Source organism: Hyperolius riggenbachi, chromosome 4, assembly GCF_040937935.1.
Source record: "Hyperolius riggenbachi isolate aHypRig1 chromosome 4, aHypRig1.pri, whole genome shotgun sequence".
NCBI classification, from domain to species: domain Eukaryota; kingdom Metazoa; phylum Chordata; class Amphibia; order Anura; family Hyperoliidae; genus Hyperolius; species Hyperolius riggenbachi.
The window spans coordinates 316,882,184-316,902,796 of NC_090649.1; the positions used below are offsets into that span (position 1 = coordinate 316,882,184).

The window sequence follows — 20,613 nt, forward strand, 5'->3', positions numbered from 1 at the left end:
TCTCCGTGGTCAGCGCACCAGACGTGCGCTGACGCGGCGGATTTCCTCCACAAGCGTATAATTGAGGACACCCAGGCTAGGTGCTATGCACCTGCAGAGGGAAATACCTGTTGGCAGGTGGAGCTGTGGAGTGCAGAGGAACAGCTCCTCTGCCCTACCACACACGCCAGACAGGAATTGTATGAAGGGAAGAAACGCAATCGCAAGAGAAGCGATTGAGAGTGAGCACAGAGACAGATTGTGTGTGTGTGCATAAAATTAGTCGCCAACCCGCGACTGTGCACACACCACAGCAGATAAGAAGCAGGAACGCGATCGCGAGAGGTGCGATCGCCAGACGTGTGACACAAGGTTACAGCAAGGCGGAGCACGAGAGTAGCAAAGGCACAGCAAATAATACAATAAGGAGATACGGAAAATAACAAATGCTAGCTAACCGCGAACACCGCACTCATTCGCAACAGTGCACGCGGTTATGCGCGGTCTCCACGTGATAAGCACAATAGAGACAAGCACGCCTAACTAACCATTAACAGACAAACATGAAACAGAGGACGCGAGCGCTTGCTTAACGGTTACCTCACCGAGCCTCCAGCAAGCGCAGCAGACAAGACAGACACACGAAAACAGGGACAAGCGACAGAAGGATCCCCAGCGCTAGCTAAAAGTGGCTAGCGCGATCCCAGAAGACAGAACAGAAGGATCCCCAGCGCTAGCGAAAAGTAGCTAGCGCGATCCCAGGAGACAGAGTAGCAGAACAGAAGGATCCCCAGCGCTAGCGAAAAGTGGCGAGTGCGATCCCAGAAGACAGAACAGAAGGATCCCCAGCGCTAGCAAAAAGTAGCTAGCGTGATCCCAGGAGACAGAACAGAAGGATCCCCAGCACTAGCGCTAGGGCGAGTGCGATCCAAACACACGGCAGACAGAACAGATGAGGTAGGCAGAAACAACCGCTGTTCCAACCTACACTCCAGACTCAATCAGAAGGATCCACAGCCGCTAACGCTAGGGCTTGTGCGATCCAAACACAAGACAGACGGAACAGGCAAAACAGATAATACAACCTGACTGGGCTAGAAGGGGAGCCTAAAGCAACCCCCAGGAATTAACTATACTAGATAGCAATGGCTGACACTCCAGCAGTGTCCATCAGGAACAGACCATGGAAGGGAAATGTCCAGCCAAGCATTCTGGGAGCAGAATGCTTTTATAGTGCCAGTCATCAAAAGAAGGCAGGTAACGGATTTGCATGACTAATGTATGCAAATCCCTCAGCAACACAAGCTGCACAACTGACAGAAGGTCTCCTTTCCTGAGTCCTGCAGCAAGCAAACCTAAACCATGGTCAAAAGGCTGCCTGCCTGTGCAGGCAGCTGAGCGGATTCTCACAGTACCCCCCCTCCTAGGGTCGAATTCCAGACGACCCTCAAAACTGATATCTCCAAACCACTCTAACAGAAGACTCATGAAGGTCGGGGCAGCCCGACAAGGTCCAATTCCAGAGTCAGTCCACCCGAAACCGACCTCATCGGAAACAGAAGCCACCGAAACATGCCCGTCAGCACTACCAGTCTCAGCGTAACACCCATCAGGACTGTGGATACCAGAGAAGAAGCCATCGACACCCTCCAGACAATACCCACCACCTTCCAAGGAGCGTCCGAAAATACCAAACCTGCCACAATACCTGTTCGAAGTGTCCCTTACAACACAAAAGCCACCGTTGATCTTATCCAGGGTACCAAGCAAAATCTCTCCCGGAATCTCCCAGAACCTTTTGAAGCTCCACAGAGATCCCAAGAGGGTAGAACAATCACCAGGCTCACATGGAGAATTACCAAGAACCCCCATGGAACCAATGACAATTCCGGATTCAGAATTACGAGGACACCCATCAAGATCAAGACTTTCAGGGACCACTTCTGGGCATGCAAGCAGGCAGGCCATATCAGAGCATGTCTCCACCGAGGAAGCATCTGAGTACGCTGGTAACCGAGGCACACTTGGGCTTTCTGGGTCACAGAGCACACTGGGGTACACCAGCACAGGAGAAACCTCAGGACATGTCGGGGAACTGCCAACCTCAGAGTCCGGCACGTCAAGACCAAAACCAGTACCGGGCAAAGAATCATCATGAGTGGAGGTCACAGGCACTGGACTTTCAAAAGAAGACTCGGATACAAATTCAGAAATTTCTGTGACAATAATATCATCATTGACTACACAGGCGTGAAGCTCCATCAGAGCTGAAAAGGTAGCCAGCAAGGCAGCAATGCCTACTGAAGTGGGCAACACCTCAGAAGGACTTGGGGGGCAGAAGACATCTCCTACAGGTTCTGCACCCTTTGGGAGGAACTCGGAGATCTCCAGGAGGTCAGACAGGACCTCAGGAACATCCTTTTTCAAGTTTCCTAAGAAGGATTCTGAACTATCCATGTTACAGGGCAAGGCTTGAACTTTATTTTGTGAACCGGGCAGATGTCCCAGGGAAGGTTCCACCATAAACTGAGACTGAATTTCATCATCAGGACAGGGATACACAGAAATATCTAGTGAAACTAACTCTGGCTTTCTGAGTTTCGTTTCACTGCAGGGAAATTCCTCCATAGCAGTCAAACCAGACTGCAATTCCAAAATAGCAGAGAAACAGGTAACAATGGTTGCAATACCTAGACGAGCCTCTAGGACCACTGCAGGAGATTTTAAACAAGGTAATATTGACTCATCCAGATTACTGGGTGGAGAGTCAGTACTTACTTCAGAATCAGACTCGCAAATGTCAATGCGAGTGGACATAATGTCTTTATTCATGATACAGGGCAGGCTCAGAGACACCTTCTCTGGACATAGCAAAGGTGCTTCAGTATCAGGTTTACAAAACCAAAGTGCTGTCTCACTCTTAGACTCGGCTAACGATGTCGAATCCGAGGAGACAGAACGCAAAATTTGCGAATCCACAATCGCTTTAGGTTGCGAAACCGAACACTCCAAAGACAGGGATTCTGAGGTCTCCAGGCTGGATTGCTGGATCTCAGAAACGCCAGCTGACAATGTACCTTTACAAACGTCACCTAAATGACGTACACGTAATTCATTTAGAATCATTTTCCACATACAAATCAGCGGACTCACAAAGTCAAATTCACACCCCTTTTTTTCTCTTAAGGCGGAAGCATAACTTATACATGCTCTCAAGACAGATTCACTTCTGGCAATGTAGTACTCACAAAACGACTCTAAATCGTTCTCCAATTCATACGCCAACGCTTCGAGCTGTTTTTTCTGGAACGGGGGCTCCCATTCACACCTGACTAGGTCTGAGCATTCATACTGAACCATGTTAGGGGAAGTTGTGACAACAACATGAGGAATCATATTAATTTTACTCTTGAAACTGCGTAGTTTGGGAATTTTCCCCATAGCAAGATCATAGATGGAGGATCTTAAAGTAGTACTGAGAGAAGAAGATCTGTTTTTACATGACAAGGGATCACACAAATTATTGACAAACCTGACACACACACGCCGATCACAATCGACAGGAACATCTGAGAAACCGGCATCAGATCGCACAGATTTAACCTCTAAACAAACGGGAGAAACTCCATCAGAATTCACGCAGGTGTCCACAGTCAAGGCACACCCATTCATTTCAGGTCGCACAGTGTCCAAACTCACTTGCTTTACCCCAGAAAGACAGGAATAATCATGTGACAATGGTGTCTCTTTATTGGAAATAATTGGTTGGTGTGTGTGCAATTCGTCCAAAATAGTCTGCCACACATAAATCACCAGATCCACATCACACTCATCACATTCATCAGAATCGATCAAAAGGTACATAGAGTCGAGACAATCATTCAGGTCATCCGCGCTCTTTGCGATATAAAAATCGCAAAAGGCTTTCCAATCGAAATCAAACTCTTCCAACAAGGCCCCAATCTCCCATGAGGCAAATGGCGGTTCAAACAACCCAGTATCTAGGTAATCTCCATATGGGTTGGGGTCAGGAACGAGGACAGACTTTTTAACTGCTTTAATGTAGTGTGCGATCCTACCTATAATAGGATCCACATATGCCTTTGCCTCAGGCATTGACATCTGAACAAAATCGAAGGTTCCCTCTGCCCTGGGAATTTTGGTTTGGCTGGACATTCTGTAACGATTGCGGAATCGTCTCCGTGGTCAGCGCACCAGACGTGCGCTGACGCGGCGGATTTCCTCCACAAGCGTATAATTGAGGACACCCAGGCTAGGTGCTATGCACCTGCAGAGGGAAATACCTGTTGGCAGGTGGAGCTGTGGAGTGCAGAGGAACAGCTCCTCTGCCCTACCACACACGCCAGACAGGAATTGTATGAAGGGAAGAAACGCAATCGCAAGAGAAGCGATTGAGAGTGAGCACAGAGACAGATTGTGTGTGTGTGCATAAAATTAGTCGCCAACCCGCGACTGTGCACACACCACAGCAGATAAGAAGCAGGAACGCGATCGCGAGAGGTGCGATCGCCAGACGTGACACAAGGTTACAGCAAGGCGGAGCACGAGAGTAGCAAAGGCACAGCAAATAATACAATAAGGAGATACGGAAAATAACAAATGCTAGCTAACCGCGAACACCGCACTCATTCGCAACAGTGCACGCGGTTATGCGAGGTCTCCACGTGATAAGCACAATAGAGACAAGCACGCCTAACTAACCATTAACAGACAAACATGAAACAGAGGACGCGAGCGCTTGCTTAACGGTTACCTCACCGAGCCTCCAGCAAGCGCAGCAGACAAGACAGACACACGAAAACAGGGACAAGCGACAGAAGGATCCCCAGCGCTAGCTAAAAGTGGCTAGCGCGATCCCAGAAGACAGAACAGAAGGATCCCCAGCGCTAGCGAAAAGTAGCTAGCGCGATCCCAGGAGACAGAGTAGCAGAACAGAAGGATCCCCAGCGCTAGCGAAAAGTGGCTAGTGCGATCCCAGAAGACAGAACAGAAGGATCCCCAGCGCTAGCAAAAAGTAGCTAGCGTGATCCCAGGAGACAGAACAGAAGGATCCCCAGCACTAGCGCTAGGGCGAGTGCGATCCAAACACACGGCAGACAGAACAGATGAGGTAGGCAGAAACAACCGCTGTTCCAACCTACACTCCAGACTCAATCAGAAGGATCCACAGCCGCTAACGCTAGGGCTTGTGCGATCCAAACACAAGACAGACGGAACAGGCAAAACAGATAATACAACCTGACTGGGCTAGAAGGGGAGCCTAAAGCAACCCCCAGGAATTAACTATACTAGATAGCAATGGCTGACACTCCAGCAGTGTCCATCAGGAACAGACCATGGAAGGGAAATGTCCAGCCAAGCATTCTGGGAGCAGAATGCTTTTATAGTGCCAGTCATCAAAAGAAGGCAGGTAACGGATTTGCATGACTAATGTATGCAAATCCCTCAGCAACACAAGCTGCACAACTGACAGAAGGTCTCCTTTCCTGAGTCCTGCAGCAAGCAAACCTAAACCATGGTCAAAAGGCTGCCTGCCTGTGCAGGCAGCTGAGCGGATTCTCACACATTAGTGAACATTTGGAAAATATCTACATCCAACAGTTACATGACTCAGTCCAGATGAAGTTGAACTTTTGGGTGGCACAGAGGTGTAGTGAACAGCACTTTGTCCATGCAGCACTGTGTTCCCCATTTAAAAAAGGGCAGGGCACTATCTGCATGGAGTATGTATTTGTGTGGGTCTTCTCTAGGCACTCCAGTTTCCTCCCACATCCCAGAAAGTTAACTGGTAATCCCTAAAATTGACCTACGACTGAAAACGGTAAAAATTAGATTTTGAGCTCCCCTGAGGCAGAGTTAGTGATACGAATGTATATTGCCCTAGCCCAAAACAATCATTCATGATAATTTCAGGAGAAAATCTAAAGTATGTATAAATGTACCCTTAGGATGGCAGCCTCCTGTTCATGTGAGAAAGCTATATACAAGATATATATAAAGCCATTAGTAGTTCATTTGTAACTGATGCCAGTTCTTTCAAGGACAATAGCACATCTGAACCCGTGCTGACCTGTACTTCCTATATGAAGATACCCCGAATATTATAAGTAAAGTGAAAAGTGGGTGATTATGCCAGGCTGGCAATTTGTCCTTCTGAATAACCACGAGGAAAGCAACTCCCTGGCTGGCCTTGCAACAGACAGACTGAAGCCCAAGATCAGGATGGCTGGCAGATCTGGTACCTCCCAGGCCATAGTGCCATGGAGTAGTGGCGGTAGTAGTTATCTATTTTGCACTGGGATTTAATAAAGGTTTAGCTAAATCCTAATCAAATATTATAAGTAATGAAAATATTTGAAGCCACTGGGTTTTTTTTTGTTTTTGGATAATATAAATAGCTCTGGCAATCAAACTGAATACATATTTTAGGAAGCAAAGGACATTTTTAGTAAATGATATATAAACAAATAGTTATATACAGTTTAGATGATTAAAAACAGCAGGGAAGGCTTGGAAATGATTTATTCACAGTAAAGGTATCTGGTTAATAAATGTTTATGTATCAAGGGGTTCCTAGGGGGTACATGAGACAATGTTACCAATACCAGGGGGTACTTGGTAAGCTCCATCTTTTATAAGGGGTACATACCAAAATAATGTTGAGAGCCACTGCACTAAAACATTTGTTTGTTTGTGTACAGAAAACATTTCCTGCAAACATCTGAACTAGGTTAGAGGGATTATTAACCACATCACAACTGAGGGGTTTTACCCCTTGAGCACCAGAGCAATTTTCACCTTTCAGCGCTCCTTCCATTCATTCGTCTATAACTTTATCATTACTTATCACAATTAAATGAACTATATCTTGTTTTTTTCACCACCAATTAGGCTTTCTTTAGGTGGGACATTATTCCAAGAATTATTTTATTCTAAATGTGTTTTAATGGGAAGATAGGAAAAAATGTGGGAACTAAATATTTTTCAGTTTTCGGCCTTTATAGTTTTTAAATAATGCATGCTACTGCAATTAAAACCCATGAAATTTATTTGCCCATTTGTCCCGGTTATAAAACCGTTTAAATTATGTCCCTATCACAATGTTTGGCGCCAATATTTTATTTGGAAATAAAGGTGCATTTTTTTCAGTTTTGCATCCATCCCTAAATACAAGCCCATAGTTTATAAAGTAACAGTGTTATACCCTGACATAAATATTTAAAAAATTCAGTCCCCAAGGTAACGATTTATGTATTTTTTTTAATTGTCATTTTTTTTTTTATTACAAAAAAAAAATTGGGGAGTGTGGGAGGTAATGAGTTAATTTTTTGTGTATAACTAATGTATTTCTATATGAAAAATGCTTTAGGGTGTAGTTTTACTATTTGGCAACAAGATGACCACAGTAACTTTTTGTTTATGCGTCCTGCAAGCGTCCGGAAGGACGCTTGCAAGAATTGTTATGAGGCTGGAAAACTTTTTCGTAGAAGCAGCTGATCATTGCGGAGGCTTGGATCAACGAACGGAAACGGTTTTTCCCGTTCATTGATCTCCGGGCAAGCGGGCGGCGGCATGCACAAGCGCGAGGGCGAGCGGACGAGCGAGCGGGAGCGGTGCCAGGTGCAGATTTTTCCGTCCCTTGGTGTTAACAGAGTGGAAAAAGGGACGGATAAATCCGCACCGCTGGGGGTAAAGTGGTTAAAAGTAAGTATTAAGCCTTCATACACCATTAGTAAATACCTGACTAGTTTTGTTCCAATCTGCTGCCACATCTCATGTCTCTCCTCTTCAGAGGTACGTGGTAGAATGTTCTTGTCTTCAAGGTCCTTTTTAGAGGGTCTGTTCCCAAGCTTTATAGCAAGTGTGTCTCTACGACGGATTTTACTAGCCAATGCACCTTCAGATGAAATACACAGAGACAAATTATAACACGTTTTATTTACATTGCTGAAATACAAAAAAAAAAAAAAAAAAAAAAAAAAAAAAGGTTGTGGTGATTGGGGGCCAACTGGCTCTTCTACTGGCTCTGGCTCTTCTACTGACCACATATGCTATTGCTCCGTTTTTATTGCCTGATGAATCGGGATCAAACCTGCGAAACGCGTTGCATATTTGGAGTTCATAAATAAAACATATTGACTGTCTTTACTACAGTCGTTGTGTGTCTACTTGGAGGAGGTAAGTCCACCACTACCTCCTCTATTTACCAAGGCTTTGGTTTTTAAGCTCATTTAGCTTCCTTTTATCCTTTTGGCGCCTCTGTTCTTCTGCATGGATTTCTTTTTGGTTTATAGCAGATAGTACAATATATAGTTTAGTATAGGTTAAGTGCATGTGCTCTAATTGAAGGAACACGCTATAAAACTTGCAGTAAGTTATTTAAAGCTAATTTCAATTGGTTTTCAAACTGATTAACAAGGTTTTGAAAGAGGGTAGAGGTGTGTATTAAGAAAACTTTGGTTTAGTGTCAGGTCAGTCTATTCAGTCTATCTCACATCCCAAATATCCCTGGGAAGTGCATAAAGGAAAAATAGAAGAAAAAATAATCAAGAACAATATATGTCTGCGAGGGCGATATAAGGGGAAATTAATTTTGCATTGAACATTTTTTGCTGTTACCACTGTGGATGTAACGGCTGTTTCCATTATGTGTGGCCATTCAGTAAAAATAATGGCCACCAGGAATAAAGTCTACACTGTTTGGTGTGCAGCATTCCCTTCCTGAACGCCTGCATACAGTCACCAACTATTTATACATAAGGGCTGGCCCTTCACATATCTGACCACCTCAATGAGGAAAAGGTCATCAATTGGCCAGAACTCAGTTTATATTATGTGGTCCTTAAAGCGGTCATACTACTTCCTCACAAATCATGCATTAAATCCATATTTAGTAACACACGGTACATCAAGGCATTCAGCTGTTGGTTAGATACAAGGATGTTCTGCTAAGCAATATTTTGTGACACACCTGGGTCTGATAACTCCATGAATGTTTAGAGCTGTTCACATGCTTTATTATGATTCAGCTTATAACACATGCTGAGACTGTAACCAAGTAAGGCTGGACCCAATCCAGTCAAATATGACACAGGTAGCAGAGTTGTCAGTAAATACAGTAGCTTTTTAACCTTAAGGCTAATTGTACACTTGGTGCGGTGTGATTTTGTGCACGAACGCAGGAAAATCGCACTGCACCATTTATTTTGTACACAATGTGGCAGTGTGTGCCGACAGGATGATATGTTTAGCCCCGCCCCCGAGGGGGACAGAAGGACATTACTGGATTTTGACCGAATAGCACATATGCGCCGCACCGTCACAATCTAAATAGTTTACTGCAGTGCCATTTACTCTAATGCAACTGCATGCTGAGCGTTACTATATGTACTGCTTGGCTATGCACTGCAGAGTGTGCATCGCCTCTGGGTCGTCCAAAGTACTTCCATTGCATCACGTTGCACCGCGGGTACTGTGACCAGTCTTACAATGACTAATGGTCACTGCGACTTGGGAGCGGAGAGAGAGCGGCAACAAAGAGTAACGTGATGCCCTTGTGTGAAAGGGGCCTCAATCACAAAATAAAAGTATGACTGTAGGATACATTGTTCAGTGGAAACATTGGCATCACTCTCACTTTCTGTGCTGTCATCATCATCGTCATCATCGTCTGTGTAGAGTATGGGCCCATCTGAGTCAGAGTCACTTGTTTGGCTCCCTTTGCCTTCACTATCTCCATCTGGAATGACTGAAGTGTCAGAAGGCTCATCTGTCATTTCTTGGCTTCTTAGGCTTGAAGTGTCATCATTGCTTTTCAATGGAACATCACTACAACACACAGCAGTATAAGATAACAACACTGGTTATGTTGGATTTGATAAACATACGTTATAAATGGTTAATACAATTAATTAATAATTGCAAATTTAAAAATTGTATGGTGTGTGGCCACCTTTAGATTTAGTCCTCCATTCTCCTGGTGTTTGTTACAAGAAAAGAAACAGAGCCTACTGAAGCCAGAAGCTGTAAATATCCAGCAGCTAGAGGCTTTGATTGGTTAAATGTAATTCGCTCTGGGTGAGTGAAGATTTGCATCTTAGAAGAACATTTGTTCTTTGTTACTATGAAGAAACTTCGGTTTGCTTCACGGCTGGCATTCCAAGTCTCTGACTGGCTATGAAGCTGGTCTGGCTGATCTTTTGGTTTCAGTAGTTCTGAGAAGTGTAGAACGTAAAATGCCATGAATATGCAAATTCATGCTCAACAAGAGACAGAAGTGGCAAAGGCCAAATGAAACCCAGGAATACCCTGGCAGCTGTGTTAATGTATCAGCTTTTGGCAGGGGTGTAACTTCAAAGTGCTGGTACCCCCTGAGATCTGTTGGCCCTCTCCCCAGTGTTTAGCTAACCCCCATTATGAGTGGCCCGGTTCTGTGCTTAATTAATGCAGAGCAGCAGTGGAGCATCATACATTACTTGCTCCCAGTGTCAGGACAGGTCTTCTTCACTCTACCTTTTTTCACCACGCCATGCAGTCAATCACCATGCGACTCTAGATGCATGTCACATGACAGTCAGAGAATTGGTTGCTATTGTTACACCCTTTGGGTTCTGGCCAATTGATCAGCAGCATCTGGCTTTGATTTGGCCATTGTAACTTCGGTTTCCTGTTAAATGGGATTTGCATATTTTCTGTTTAACACCAGTTCTGAGTCACACCCCTAGAACTATAACACATCTGCAAGATACTATCTTTAGAAAAAGATTTTTCCTAAACTGAATACGAAGAAGGTAATTTTGGCGTATGCTCACTGCTACGCTGCATCTGAACTGGGCACTGCTATAGACGTAATGTTATTATATAGCAGCGTAGAACGTTTTTACAGTGTAATTCGTGTGCTACGACTCAAAGGGGAATAGTATTTAACACCGCCCGGAATTTCAGCGGCAGCAGGGTGAGCTGCCATTGATCACCCTGCGCCCAATTGATCGGGTGGCCAAATCATACATACTGTGCTTAGCGTGGTAAATACATGTAGACAGACAGCCTGCTGATATTCTTACAGTAGGAACATTCCTCTCCCAGCAGTTTCCCGAAATTACCAAGTCTCCTATCCAGTACATATAGTAGTATTTGTCTTGTCTATAGTGTATTGCAGAACAAACAGTTCCTGGAACACTGCTACAATTTTATTCATATAGGGGAAGGATCTTCTAACAACTCATGCTTCTATAGGACAATAAGGCCTCGTTCACAAGGACAACTGAAGTGTACATTTGCTGAGCAGTTGAGCCATTGATCTTCCATCTGGTTGCTATGTAATACAACTGAATGGCAGTGTTTGTAAGCAGCCTCATGTCATGTCCAGCAGCCGGATGACACTCACTCGGATGTGGACTAAGGGGGCGTGGATACCACTGCCTTGCTCCTGCTAAACCCTTGTAGCTGCCTGGAAGGGCCAGCAGATCATGGGATCTTCAAGGTTTTCCTTTTCATGCGTTTTTAATACTCCCCTTCAAAGGCTTACCAGTCAGGTTTATAATTAATGTTTTGATTGGTAAAATGAGTCTAGTCTATTTTCGAGGAACCAGCAGGAATTTCAGCGAGTGTGATTGGGTGGGCAGCAACCTCTCGAACTAGGTTTCCAGTAGCTTGTAGTAAACTACGCCCACACTATTTGCCCAATCACAATGCTTTGTGCTGTAGTGGGAGCTGTGATTGGAGAACTGAGGTTTCCTGCTGGGTCCCCTAAAGTAGACAAGCGCCAAATGATGGCTACCACTAAAGCAACAATTCAGTTTACTGTGTCCTGTTATGGTGTATCTGTGTAGACTCACTCTCTTCTGTAGTTTCTGTGAGATTTCTCTATTGTTAAGTCTTATTGCACTGTATGAGATACATCATGAGCTGCAATATAGACAACAAACAGAGTGATCCCGTGTGATATTAAAGGTTTATTTTGCATGTGTAATAATTAATGTGATTACACTGTTTGCAGTGCTTGCGTTTACACTGTTTAATTCTATTGTTAATTCTGGAATAATCAGAGCTTTAAGCTAAAAGTGGATTACTCCGCAAAGTATGTGAACTTCCTTATATCCATCAAAAATGTCAAACTGTACAAATCAGCGTACAGAAAACCCACTAACAGAAGCTGCTTTCTCTACAATACCCAGGTATCACCCCCAAACTCACCAGACAAGCCATCATATACAGTCAGGCCACCAGATACCAGAATCATTCCAGCAAGAACAAAGCCTCCTTCGGGCACTCCGGTTTTCTCCCACATCCCAAAAACATACAGATAAGTTAATTGGCGTCCCCCTAAAAATTTGCCCCACACTATGATACATGCACTACATGATACATACATACACATATGACTATGGTAGGGACTAGATTGTGAGCCCCTCTGAGGGACAGTTAGTGACAAGACAATATACTCTATACAGTGGTGTGTAATATGTCGGTGCTATATAAATAAATAAATAAAGCCACGAACACCAGCATAAAAGCAGCATTATGAACGGGGGGGGGGGGGACTCCTACAACACATTGGGGTCGACTCATAAAGCATTGCCGCATTTGGTAATGCAGAAAACAGCTGATTTTACCGAGCACTTAGGAAAATGTCAATTCATAAAGGCTGTTACTGCATAAAAAACTGAATTTACCGAGCTTTGAGGTAAATTACCGACTCGTGCAGTAAATACCTCAACACATGTCAGTAAATGTCAATTCATAAAGCCTACAACGTGCAGTAATACCACTAAAGAATACCATCTGCTTTGAATTGGTGAAGTGTGCAGAGTCTGTACGAGGAGACTATGCTGGGAGCCGTGACTCACAAGCAGAAGCAGTGAGAGCTGTGACTAAGGGGAGCAGGGAGCCAATAGAAGCAACTCCTGTCTTCTGCAAGTCTGGATGATGGAATCTAATAGGACCCACAGCCTACTCAGGCGGGACAAGCCTTTAAACCCCTCAGGCAGCAGCAGAGCGAGATAAGAAAGAAAAAGGCTTTCCCTGAATAACTTAGGCTGTTTGGCTGTTTAACCTCTCGGGTTCCTGTTTGAAGAAGTGTAGGAGCTAGTGGTAAAAATCACCTAAGCAGTAGTGGCTGGATAGTGTAATGGTTAAGGGCTCTGCCTCTGACACAGGAGACCTGGGTTCAAATCTCGGCTCTGCCTGTTCAGTAAGCCAGCACCTATTCAGTAAGGAGTTTCTTGGGCAAGTCTCCTTAACACTGCTACTGCCTACTGAGTGCGCTCTAGTGGCTGCCTCACAAGCGCGTTGAGTCCGACAGGGGAAAGGCACTATACAAATAATGCAATTATTATTATTATTATAAGCAGGGCATGTGTAAAGTTTCTTGGAAGTTAATCTAAGCTGTGGCAATTCAATAGAATGTTAAGAAAGACTAATAGATTCAGAGCAAGCAGAGACAGTATCACAAAACATGTACATCTAATGTAAATACACAAGGGGGGGGGGGGGGGGGGACAATGAGAGCCCACTATAGTGTAGTAAGTACTGGTAAATAGATAGATAGTGTAAGGTAAGTAAATTTATATTCACAACCCAGGGTTACCATCAGGCGACCATCAGGCGACCACTGTAAATGCAGGTGAGGAGATTAGACCTGTCCATACTCAACATTATGATGTTGCTCTCTGAAGAAATGAAGGGGTAACACCCCTCCACCAAGGGTGGATATCGTATAAGGACAAAGGTGCCAAAAGAATACAATTAGCTAAAATGGTTAAAAGTTGCTGAGGAGGTGGTGGTGGACTTACCTCCTATAGGTAGACACACAATCACTGTGCAAATTCAATGTCAAAGAAAATGTATTGATATACTTCAAAAACAGTGCAACGCGTTTCACAGTCTTAATCCTGCTTCATTAGGCAATAAACATGGAGCAAATAACAGCAATCAGTCATGTAAATGCGAGGCGCGTGGTGTTTACATGACTGATTGCTGTTATTTGCTCCATGTTTTATTGCCTGATGAAGCAGGATTATGCCTGTGAAATGCGTTGCACTGTTGGAGTAGATCAATACATTTTCTTTGACATTAACCACTTCAGCCCTCAGTCGTGTTTCACTTTATGCATCCAAGCAATTTTCACCTCCCATTCATTCGCCTATAACTTTATCACTATTTATCACAATGAACTGATCTATATCTTGTTTTTTCCGCCACCAATTAGGCTTTCTTTGGGTGGTACATTTTGCTAAGAGCTACTTTACTGTAAATGCATTTTAACAGGAAGAATAAGAAAAAAACGGAAAAATTCATCATTTCTCAATTTTCGGCCATTATAGTCTTAAAATAATACATGCCTCCATAATTAAAACCCACGTATTGTATTTGCCTAATAGTCCCGTGTATTACACCATTTAAATTATGTCCCTATCACAAAGTATGGCGACAATATTTTATTTGGAAAAAAAAGTGAATTTTTTTCTGTTTTGCATCCATCACTATTTAAAAGCTTATAATAAAAAAAAGAAAGAAATATTTCATCTCTACATGGATATTTAAAAAGTTTAGACCCTTAGGTAAATATTTACTTTTTTTTTATTAAGCATTTTATTTGGGTATTTTTGGGAGGGTGGGATGTAAATAGTAATTTTTTTATGTAAATATGGTGTTTATTTTTATTTTTTTAACTGTAGATGTACTTTTACTATTTGGCCACAAGATGGCAAAGATGAGTTTGTTTATATTACGCCACTCTAAGCGTAACATGCACGCTTAGAGGGACGTAAGAGGCAGAAAGAGCGAGGATTCCGAAAGAAGCAGTCGCTTTTTCTGCCGGGGAAAGGGATCAATGATCGGGCACCATGTCCCGATCCATTGATCCCTGGGCTAATGAACCACGGCCCAGGAGCGCGCGATCAGCCGAGGGAGCGCATGGGAGCACACATGCGGCCTTTTGGACGTACAGTATATTATACGTCCAAAAGGCCAAAGTAGTTAAATTTGCACAGTGACTGTGTGTCTACCTATAGGAGGTAAATGCAGCACCCCCTCCTCAGCTAATTTTGTTCTTTTTGGCACCACTGTTCTCCTTATACGACATCTAAAGGGATATCTGGGATGCCTCTTACTATTGTAATGCCCTCACTGCATGGAACAGCTTGTAACACTACAGAGACACTCCACTCTCTTCTGCCGCTATAAACAGGTTTTAGTCAATGGGCTTCGGGATTTACCAACTTCTACCACACCTGTGAACATTTTTATGAATTGGCACACAAAAGTCTAAAATACCAAATGCGGGATTAACTTGTAAGTTCCTGTGAAGACAGTATGTAATATAACTATATACTCTCTATAGTAATGCAAAATCTTTCAGGGCGATATAAATGAATCAAATAATAACCATAACAATTAAACAATATTATCCATTTGAACACATTACAAACCATAAAGTCAGTGTTATTAGAAGGACTACATTTGGTTGCCACACAGCAGATAGGTGCCATATAGGCTTATGTCAGCATATTTGTTTCCTGTAATGTCTACAATACACACAATAGTATTCTGATATCAATAGCATACATTCCTGATCATATGAAAAAAAAATGTTGACGGTATTGTTAGATCTGAATGCAATTAGAGTCAGTTGTTTACCTCTGTGTATTTTCTTCATTCACACCAGTTGTATCTAAGCTAGTATTGCTATCATTTCTGTTTTCCTGGAGAAGTATCATTTCACAAGCAGCAGCATTATTGTCCTGATCTGCCTCCTGTCCTGGATCAGGGATGATGCAGTGAATTTTGACTTGGTGTTTCACTGCAGGAGAAGTGGACTGTGGTTTTGGCTGCAGTTCAGGGGCAGCATTTTCTGTGGGGCAGGTCTCTTGGGTTTCAGAGTCCACCTGATGAGATGTCAGGTCAGTCCTGTCCACTTTCTTTAGGCCTGTTGAACTAGAATGCGACATCGTGGACTGATCCACAGATAAAGTTTTACTAGGTAATTTTTTGGCCCTTGTTGTGGTTGACATCCCACTTTTGCTGGATAACTGCTCTTTAGAAGCTTTTGGCTTGCCAGAATTTGATGCCATTGTAGAGGAAGATGACTTAGTGGCAACTTTTTTGTTATTAGAAGTGGTACCTAAACAAAAAACAAAAAAGATCAAATTTTTTGAAAATTACATGTGATAAAATGTCCTTACAAAAAGAATAGTTTGAAATACCAATTGTGAAGGAGAATAATGGCTTCACTAAGACAAACTTGTACAGCTAAATGTCAAGATATAAGAAGCGTAAAGCTCAAAGTACATTGATTCATGGCTCAATCTTATTGAAAGGTTGTGATGTTATATTAAGTAGGTCAATAAAGCACTAGTTCAGCTTCCCATTTTTATAAATGCACATGAGAGCAAATTTACTTTAATTAGCAATAGACAAAATATTGACATTGCACATCTGTACTTTTTGCTCCCATAGTTAGGAAGATGGATTGATGAATGCTCGTCGCTAGGTGACGTCGCTGTGATCCATCTTCCTGCGTCTTCAGGTGAGTATTCAGTTTAAAGGGAAGATCCGAGGTAAATAAAAAAAAAAAGTTCTAGTTACCCAGGGCTTCCTCCAGCCCCTGGCAGCCGATATGTCCCTTGCCGCAGCTCCTCTCCCAGCCGGTGGCCCGGGGCCCCTCCACTGGAGATGCTGACCTCGCCAGGTCGGCATTTCTTGCGCCTGCGCGAGCGCCACTTGTTATCTGGATCACATGGTGTGGAGCGTTCTGCACAGGTGCAGTACACGCTTGCCCAGAACACTCCAAGCGGTGCAGCGCAGGTGCAGAAAATACCAACCTAGCGAGGTCAGCATCTTATACAGAGGGGGTACCCCAGGCCACCGGCTGGGAACGGAGCTACGGCGGGACATATCGCCTGCCAGGGGCTGGAGGAAGCCCTGAGTAAGTAGAACTTTTTTTTTTTTTAGTTTGAATCTTCTCTTTAAGAGAGATAACTATCCAATCTGCATATTCCATAACCACCCATGTCAGGCAGTCAGGAAGAAGCATAACCCTTCCCACTCTCTCCCCTGTATCTTCATGAAAGTGTGAAATAAAGCAGTGAGAAATGGTTTGTTATTGCAGAGAAAGCAGGATGATGAGAAATACATATGGCTTTAATAAACACACGGAAAGGTGTGGGAAAGGCTTAATGCTTTATTACACATTGAGCGGTAGGAACTGTAGCTGCTTTGCTGGTCACAAAGTGTTTATTTCTTTCTGCAGGTATGAGGTGAAAGGGATCAGGTGATCTAGTCTCTGCTGGGGAAGGAAACTCAACTCTGCTTGCAAAAAGAACTTGCAGGAGCCAGCCACCAGGTATTTTAAAACTTATTCACTATGAAGAGTACAGACATACAATGCAAAAAACATTATACATACTGCATGTATAAAAATGTGAGGATGAACTAAGGCTTTATACAAACATAATCCAAAAATATACACGACCTCAAACAGCTTTTTATTAACAGCGATGGACCACAGTACCCTTTAACAGAAGTAAAATAATCTGTTAGCAGGTATAGAAAGTGTGTTGTTGTTGAAGTTTTTGTCCATATGAAGCTTCCTCTAGATAACTAGATATAATGGCCTACTTATTATTTGAATCAAGAACCCTCACTGTTTAATGACTTTTAATAAACATTTATCAATGTTAATACAATAAATATTCTTTATTCTAAGCTCACAAAAAGCAACTTCTGCTCACTGAATGAACATACAGGGAGTGCAGAATTATTAGGCAAGTTGTATTTTTGAGGAATAATTGTATTATTGAACAACAACCATGTTCTCAATGAACCCAAAAAAACTCATTAATATCAAAGCTGAATATTTTTGAAAGTAGTTTTTAGTTTTCTTTTAGTTTTAGCTATTTTAGGGGGATATCTGTGTGTGCAGGTGACTATTACTGTGCATAATTATTAGGCAACTTAACAAAAAACAAATATATACCCATTTCAATTATTTATTTTTACCAGTGAAACCAATATAACATCTCAACATTCACAAATATACATTTCTGACATTCAAAAACAAAACAAAAACAAATCAGTGACCAATATAGCCACCTTTCTTTGCAAGGACACTCAAAAGCCTGCCATCCATGGATTCTGTCAGTGTTTTGATCTGTTCACCATCAACATTGCGTGCAGCAGCAACCACAGCCTCCCAGACACTGTTCAGAGAGGTGTACTGTTTTCCCTCCTTGTAAATCTCACATTTTATGATGGACCACAGGTTCTCAATGGGGTTCAGATCTGGTGAACAAGGAGGCCATGTCATTAGTTTTTCTTCTTTTATACCCTTTCTTGCCAGCCACGCTGTGGAGTACTTGGACGCGTGTGATGGAGCATTGTCCTGCATGAAAATCATGTTTTTCTTGAAGGATGCAGACTTCTTCCTGTACCACTGCTTGAAAAAAGGTGTCTTCCAGAAACTGGTAGTAGGACTGGGAGTTGAGCTTGACTCCATCCTCAACCCGAAAAGGCCCCACAAGCTCATCTTTGATGATACCGGCCCAAACTAGTACTCCACCTCCACCTTGCTGGCGTCCGAGTCGGACTGGAGCTCTCTGACCTTTACCAATCCATCCATCTGGCCCATCAAGACTCACTCTGATTTCATCAGTCCATAAAACCTTAGAAAAATCAGTCTTGAGATATTTCTTGGCCCAGTCTTGACGTTTCAGCTTGTGTGTCTTGTTCAGTGGTGGTCGTCTTTCAGCCTTTCTTATCTTGGCCATGTCTCTGAGTATTGCACACCTTGTGCTTTTGGGCACTCCATGGATATTGCAGCTCTGAAATATGGCCAAACTGGTGGCAAGCGGCATCTTGGCAGCTGCACGCTTGACTTTTCTCAGTTCATGGGCAGTTATTTTGCGCCTTGGTTTTTCCACATGCTTCTTGCGACCCTGTTGACTATTTTGAATGAAACGCTTGATTGTTCGATGATCACGCTTCAGAAGCTTTGCAATTTTAAGAGTGCTGCATCCCTCTGCAAGATATCTCACTATTTGTGACTTTTCTGAGACTGTCAAGTCCTTCTTTTGACCCATTTTGCCAAAGGAAAGGAAGTTGCCTAATAATTATGCACACCTGATATAGGGTGTTGATGTCATTAGACCACACCCCTTCTCATTACAGAGATGCACATCACCTAATATGCTTAATTGGTAGTAGGCTTTCGAGCCTATACAGCTTGGAGTAAGACAACATGCATAAAGAGGATGATGTGGTCAAAATACTCATTTGCCTAATAATTCTGCACTCCCTGTATACCAGTCTGTATATATTAAATGTGGGGGAAAAAACGGGTCGAGGCATATCTGCCCTATCCATTAATATGAGGCAGGCATGGGTAATGGAAACTGGTCTGGGAAAGTATACAATTTTACATGTTTAATTTGTGGGCACTGTTAGCACCAAGACTGTGGAGTTGGAGTTGAGGAGTCGAAGAAATTTTTGGGTACCTGGAGTCTGGTTTCATAAACTGAGGAGTCAGAGTTGGATGATTTTTGTACCAACTCCATGGCCCTGGTAAGTATTAGACTAAGAAGTCGAGGAGTTGGAGCAGTTTTGGGTACCTGCAGTCAAAGTCTGTGGTCTCATAAACTTAGGAGTCAAATAATTTTGTACCGACTTCACAGACCTGGTTAGCACATTTCTCTTTGTGCTTAACATTGGAACTGCAGCACCACATTCAGGATCCAGTATTTCCTGTTCAGCCCATGCAGTCTGTTTTCCCAGCTTTACTGGAGAAATGAGATGGCGTAAGCTGGGATTGCTTCCTCTCCTATGTTGAGTCAAAGTATGGCTGGGATGAGAGAAGGGTGAGCTGCCTCTCCTGGGGAGCTGTGCTGAGTGGTTGAGGAGGAATGAGAGCCAGAGAGCACTAAGAATTACTAACTCCATCACTACAAGGTCCCTATTGGACATCCTTATGTAAAAAAGCATCATATTTGTTACCACACTTGCACTCAGTTGGGCATCACACCTGCCATCATAGCATTTGTCGTCACTTATCAAGTCATCCATAACCTTCTCTTCACCTCATTAGTGAAATCATCCTCTTCATCATCTGACTTAAAGCCGCATCTACACGCGTAGATGCAGGGGCGATGTGGCTTATCAATCGAGCCGCATTGATAAGATCCGACAGGACGGATCTCCCCACCGCCGATACCCTGCTCGTTCCCCACGAGGGGACAATGGCAGGGAATCGAGCGGAAGATAAGCGGCGCCGGCGGGGTCGAGCGGGGAATCGAATCCGGCGCACGCGCGGCGGGCACGCGGAAGAGGCTCGATTAGCCGCCGGATCGCAGCCTCATCTACCCGTGTAGATGAGGCTTTAGAGTCATCTTTGTTTGTTTCCATCTGACATTTTCAAGCAGTACAAAGACAGTGTGTTCACATAGAACTAGCACTTCCTTAGTCTCCTCCAAAGCAGCCATATGTCACCATATAACTTTATATTGCTGTCACATGACTAACTCTGGGCTTCACAACTCAAAAATAATTCCTACAAATGGTGCAAAAGCAATCTTCAATTTGTTTACCAGTGGCTTTTCAGAACTATCACTAAGAGAAGTC

At 43.3% G+C, this 20,613-nt stretch overlaps 1 protein-coding gene across 3 annotated transcripts in view; it reads right to left on the bottom strand.

The window, feature by feature from the left end:
* Positions 1-20,613, bottom strand: part of PHACTR2 (phosphatase and actin regulator 2) — a 171,351-nt gene that overhangs the window by 22,826 nt on the left and 127,912 nt on the right. For all 3 annotated transcript variants that reach the window (XM_068231696.1, XM_068231695.1, XM_068231697.1), the window contains 3 exons: positions 15,640-16,123; positions 9,638-9,828; positions 7,741-7,897 (listed from right to left, as the gene is read on the bottom strand). In XM_068231696.1, the coding sequence (XP_068087797.1) occupies positions 7,741-7,897; positions 9,638-9,828; positions 15,640-16,123 (832 nt within the window). The remainder of the gene's footprint in view (positions 1-7,740; positions 7,898-9,637; positions 9,829-15,639; positions 16,124-20,613) is intronic.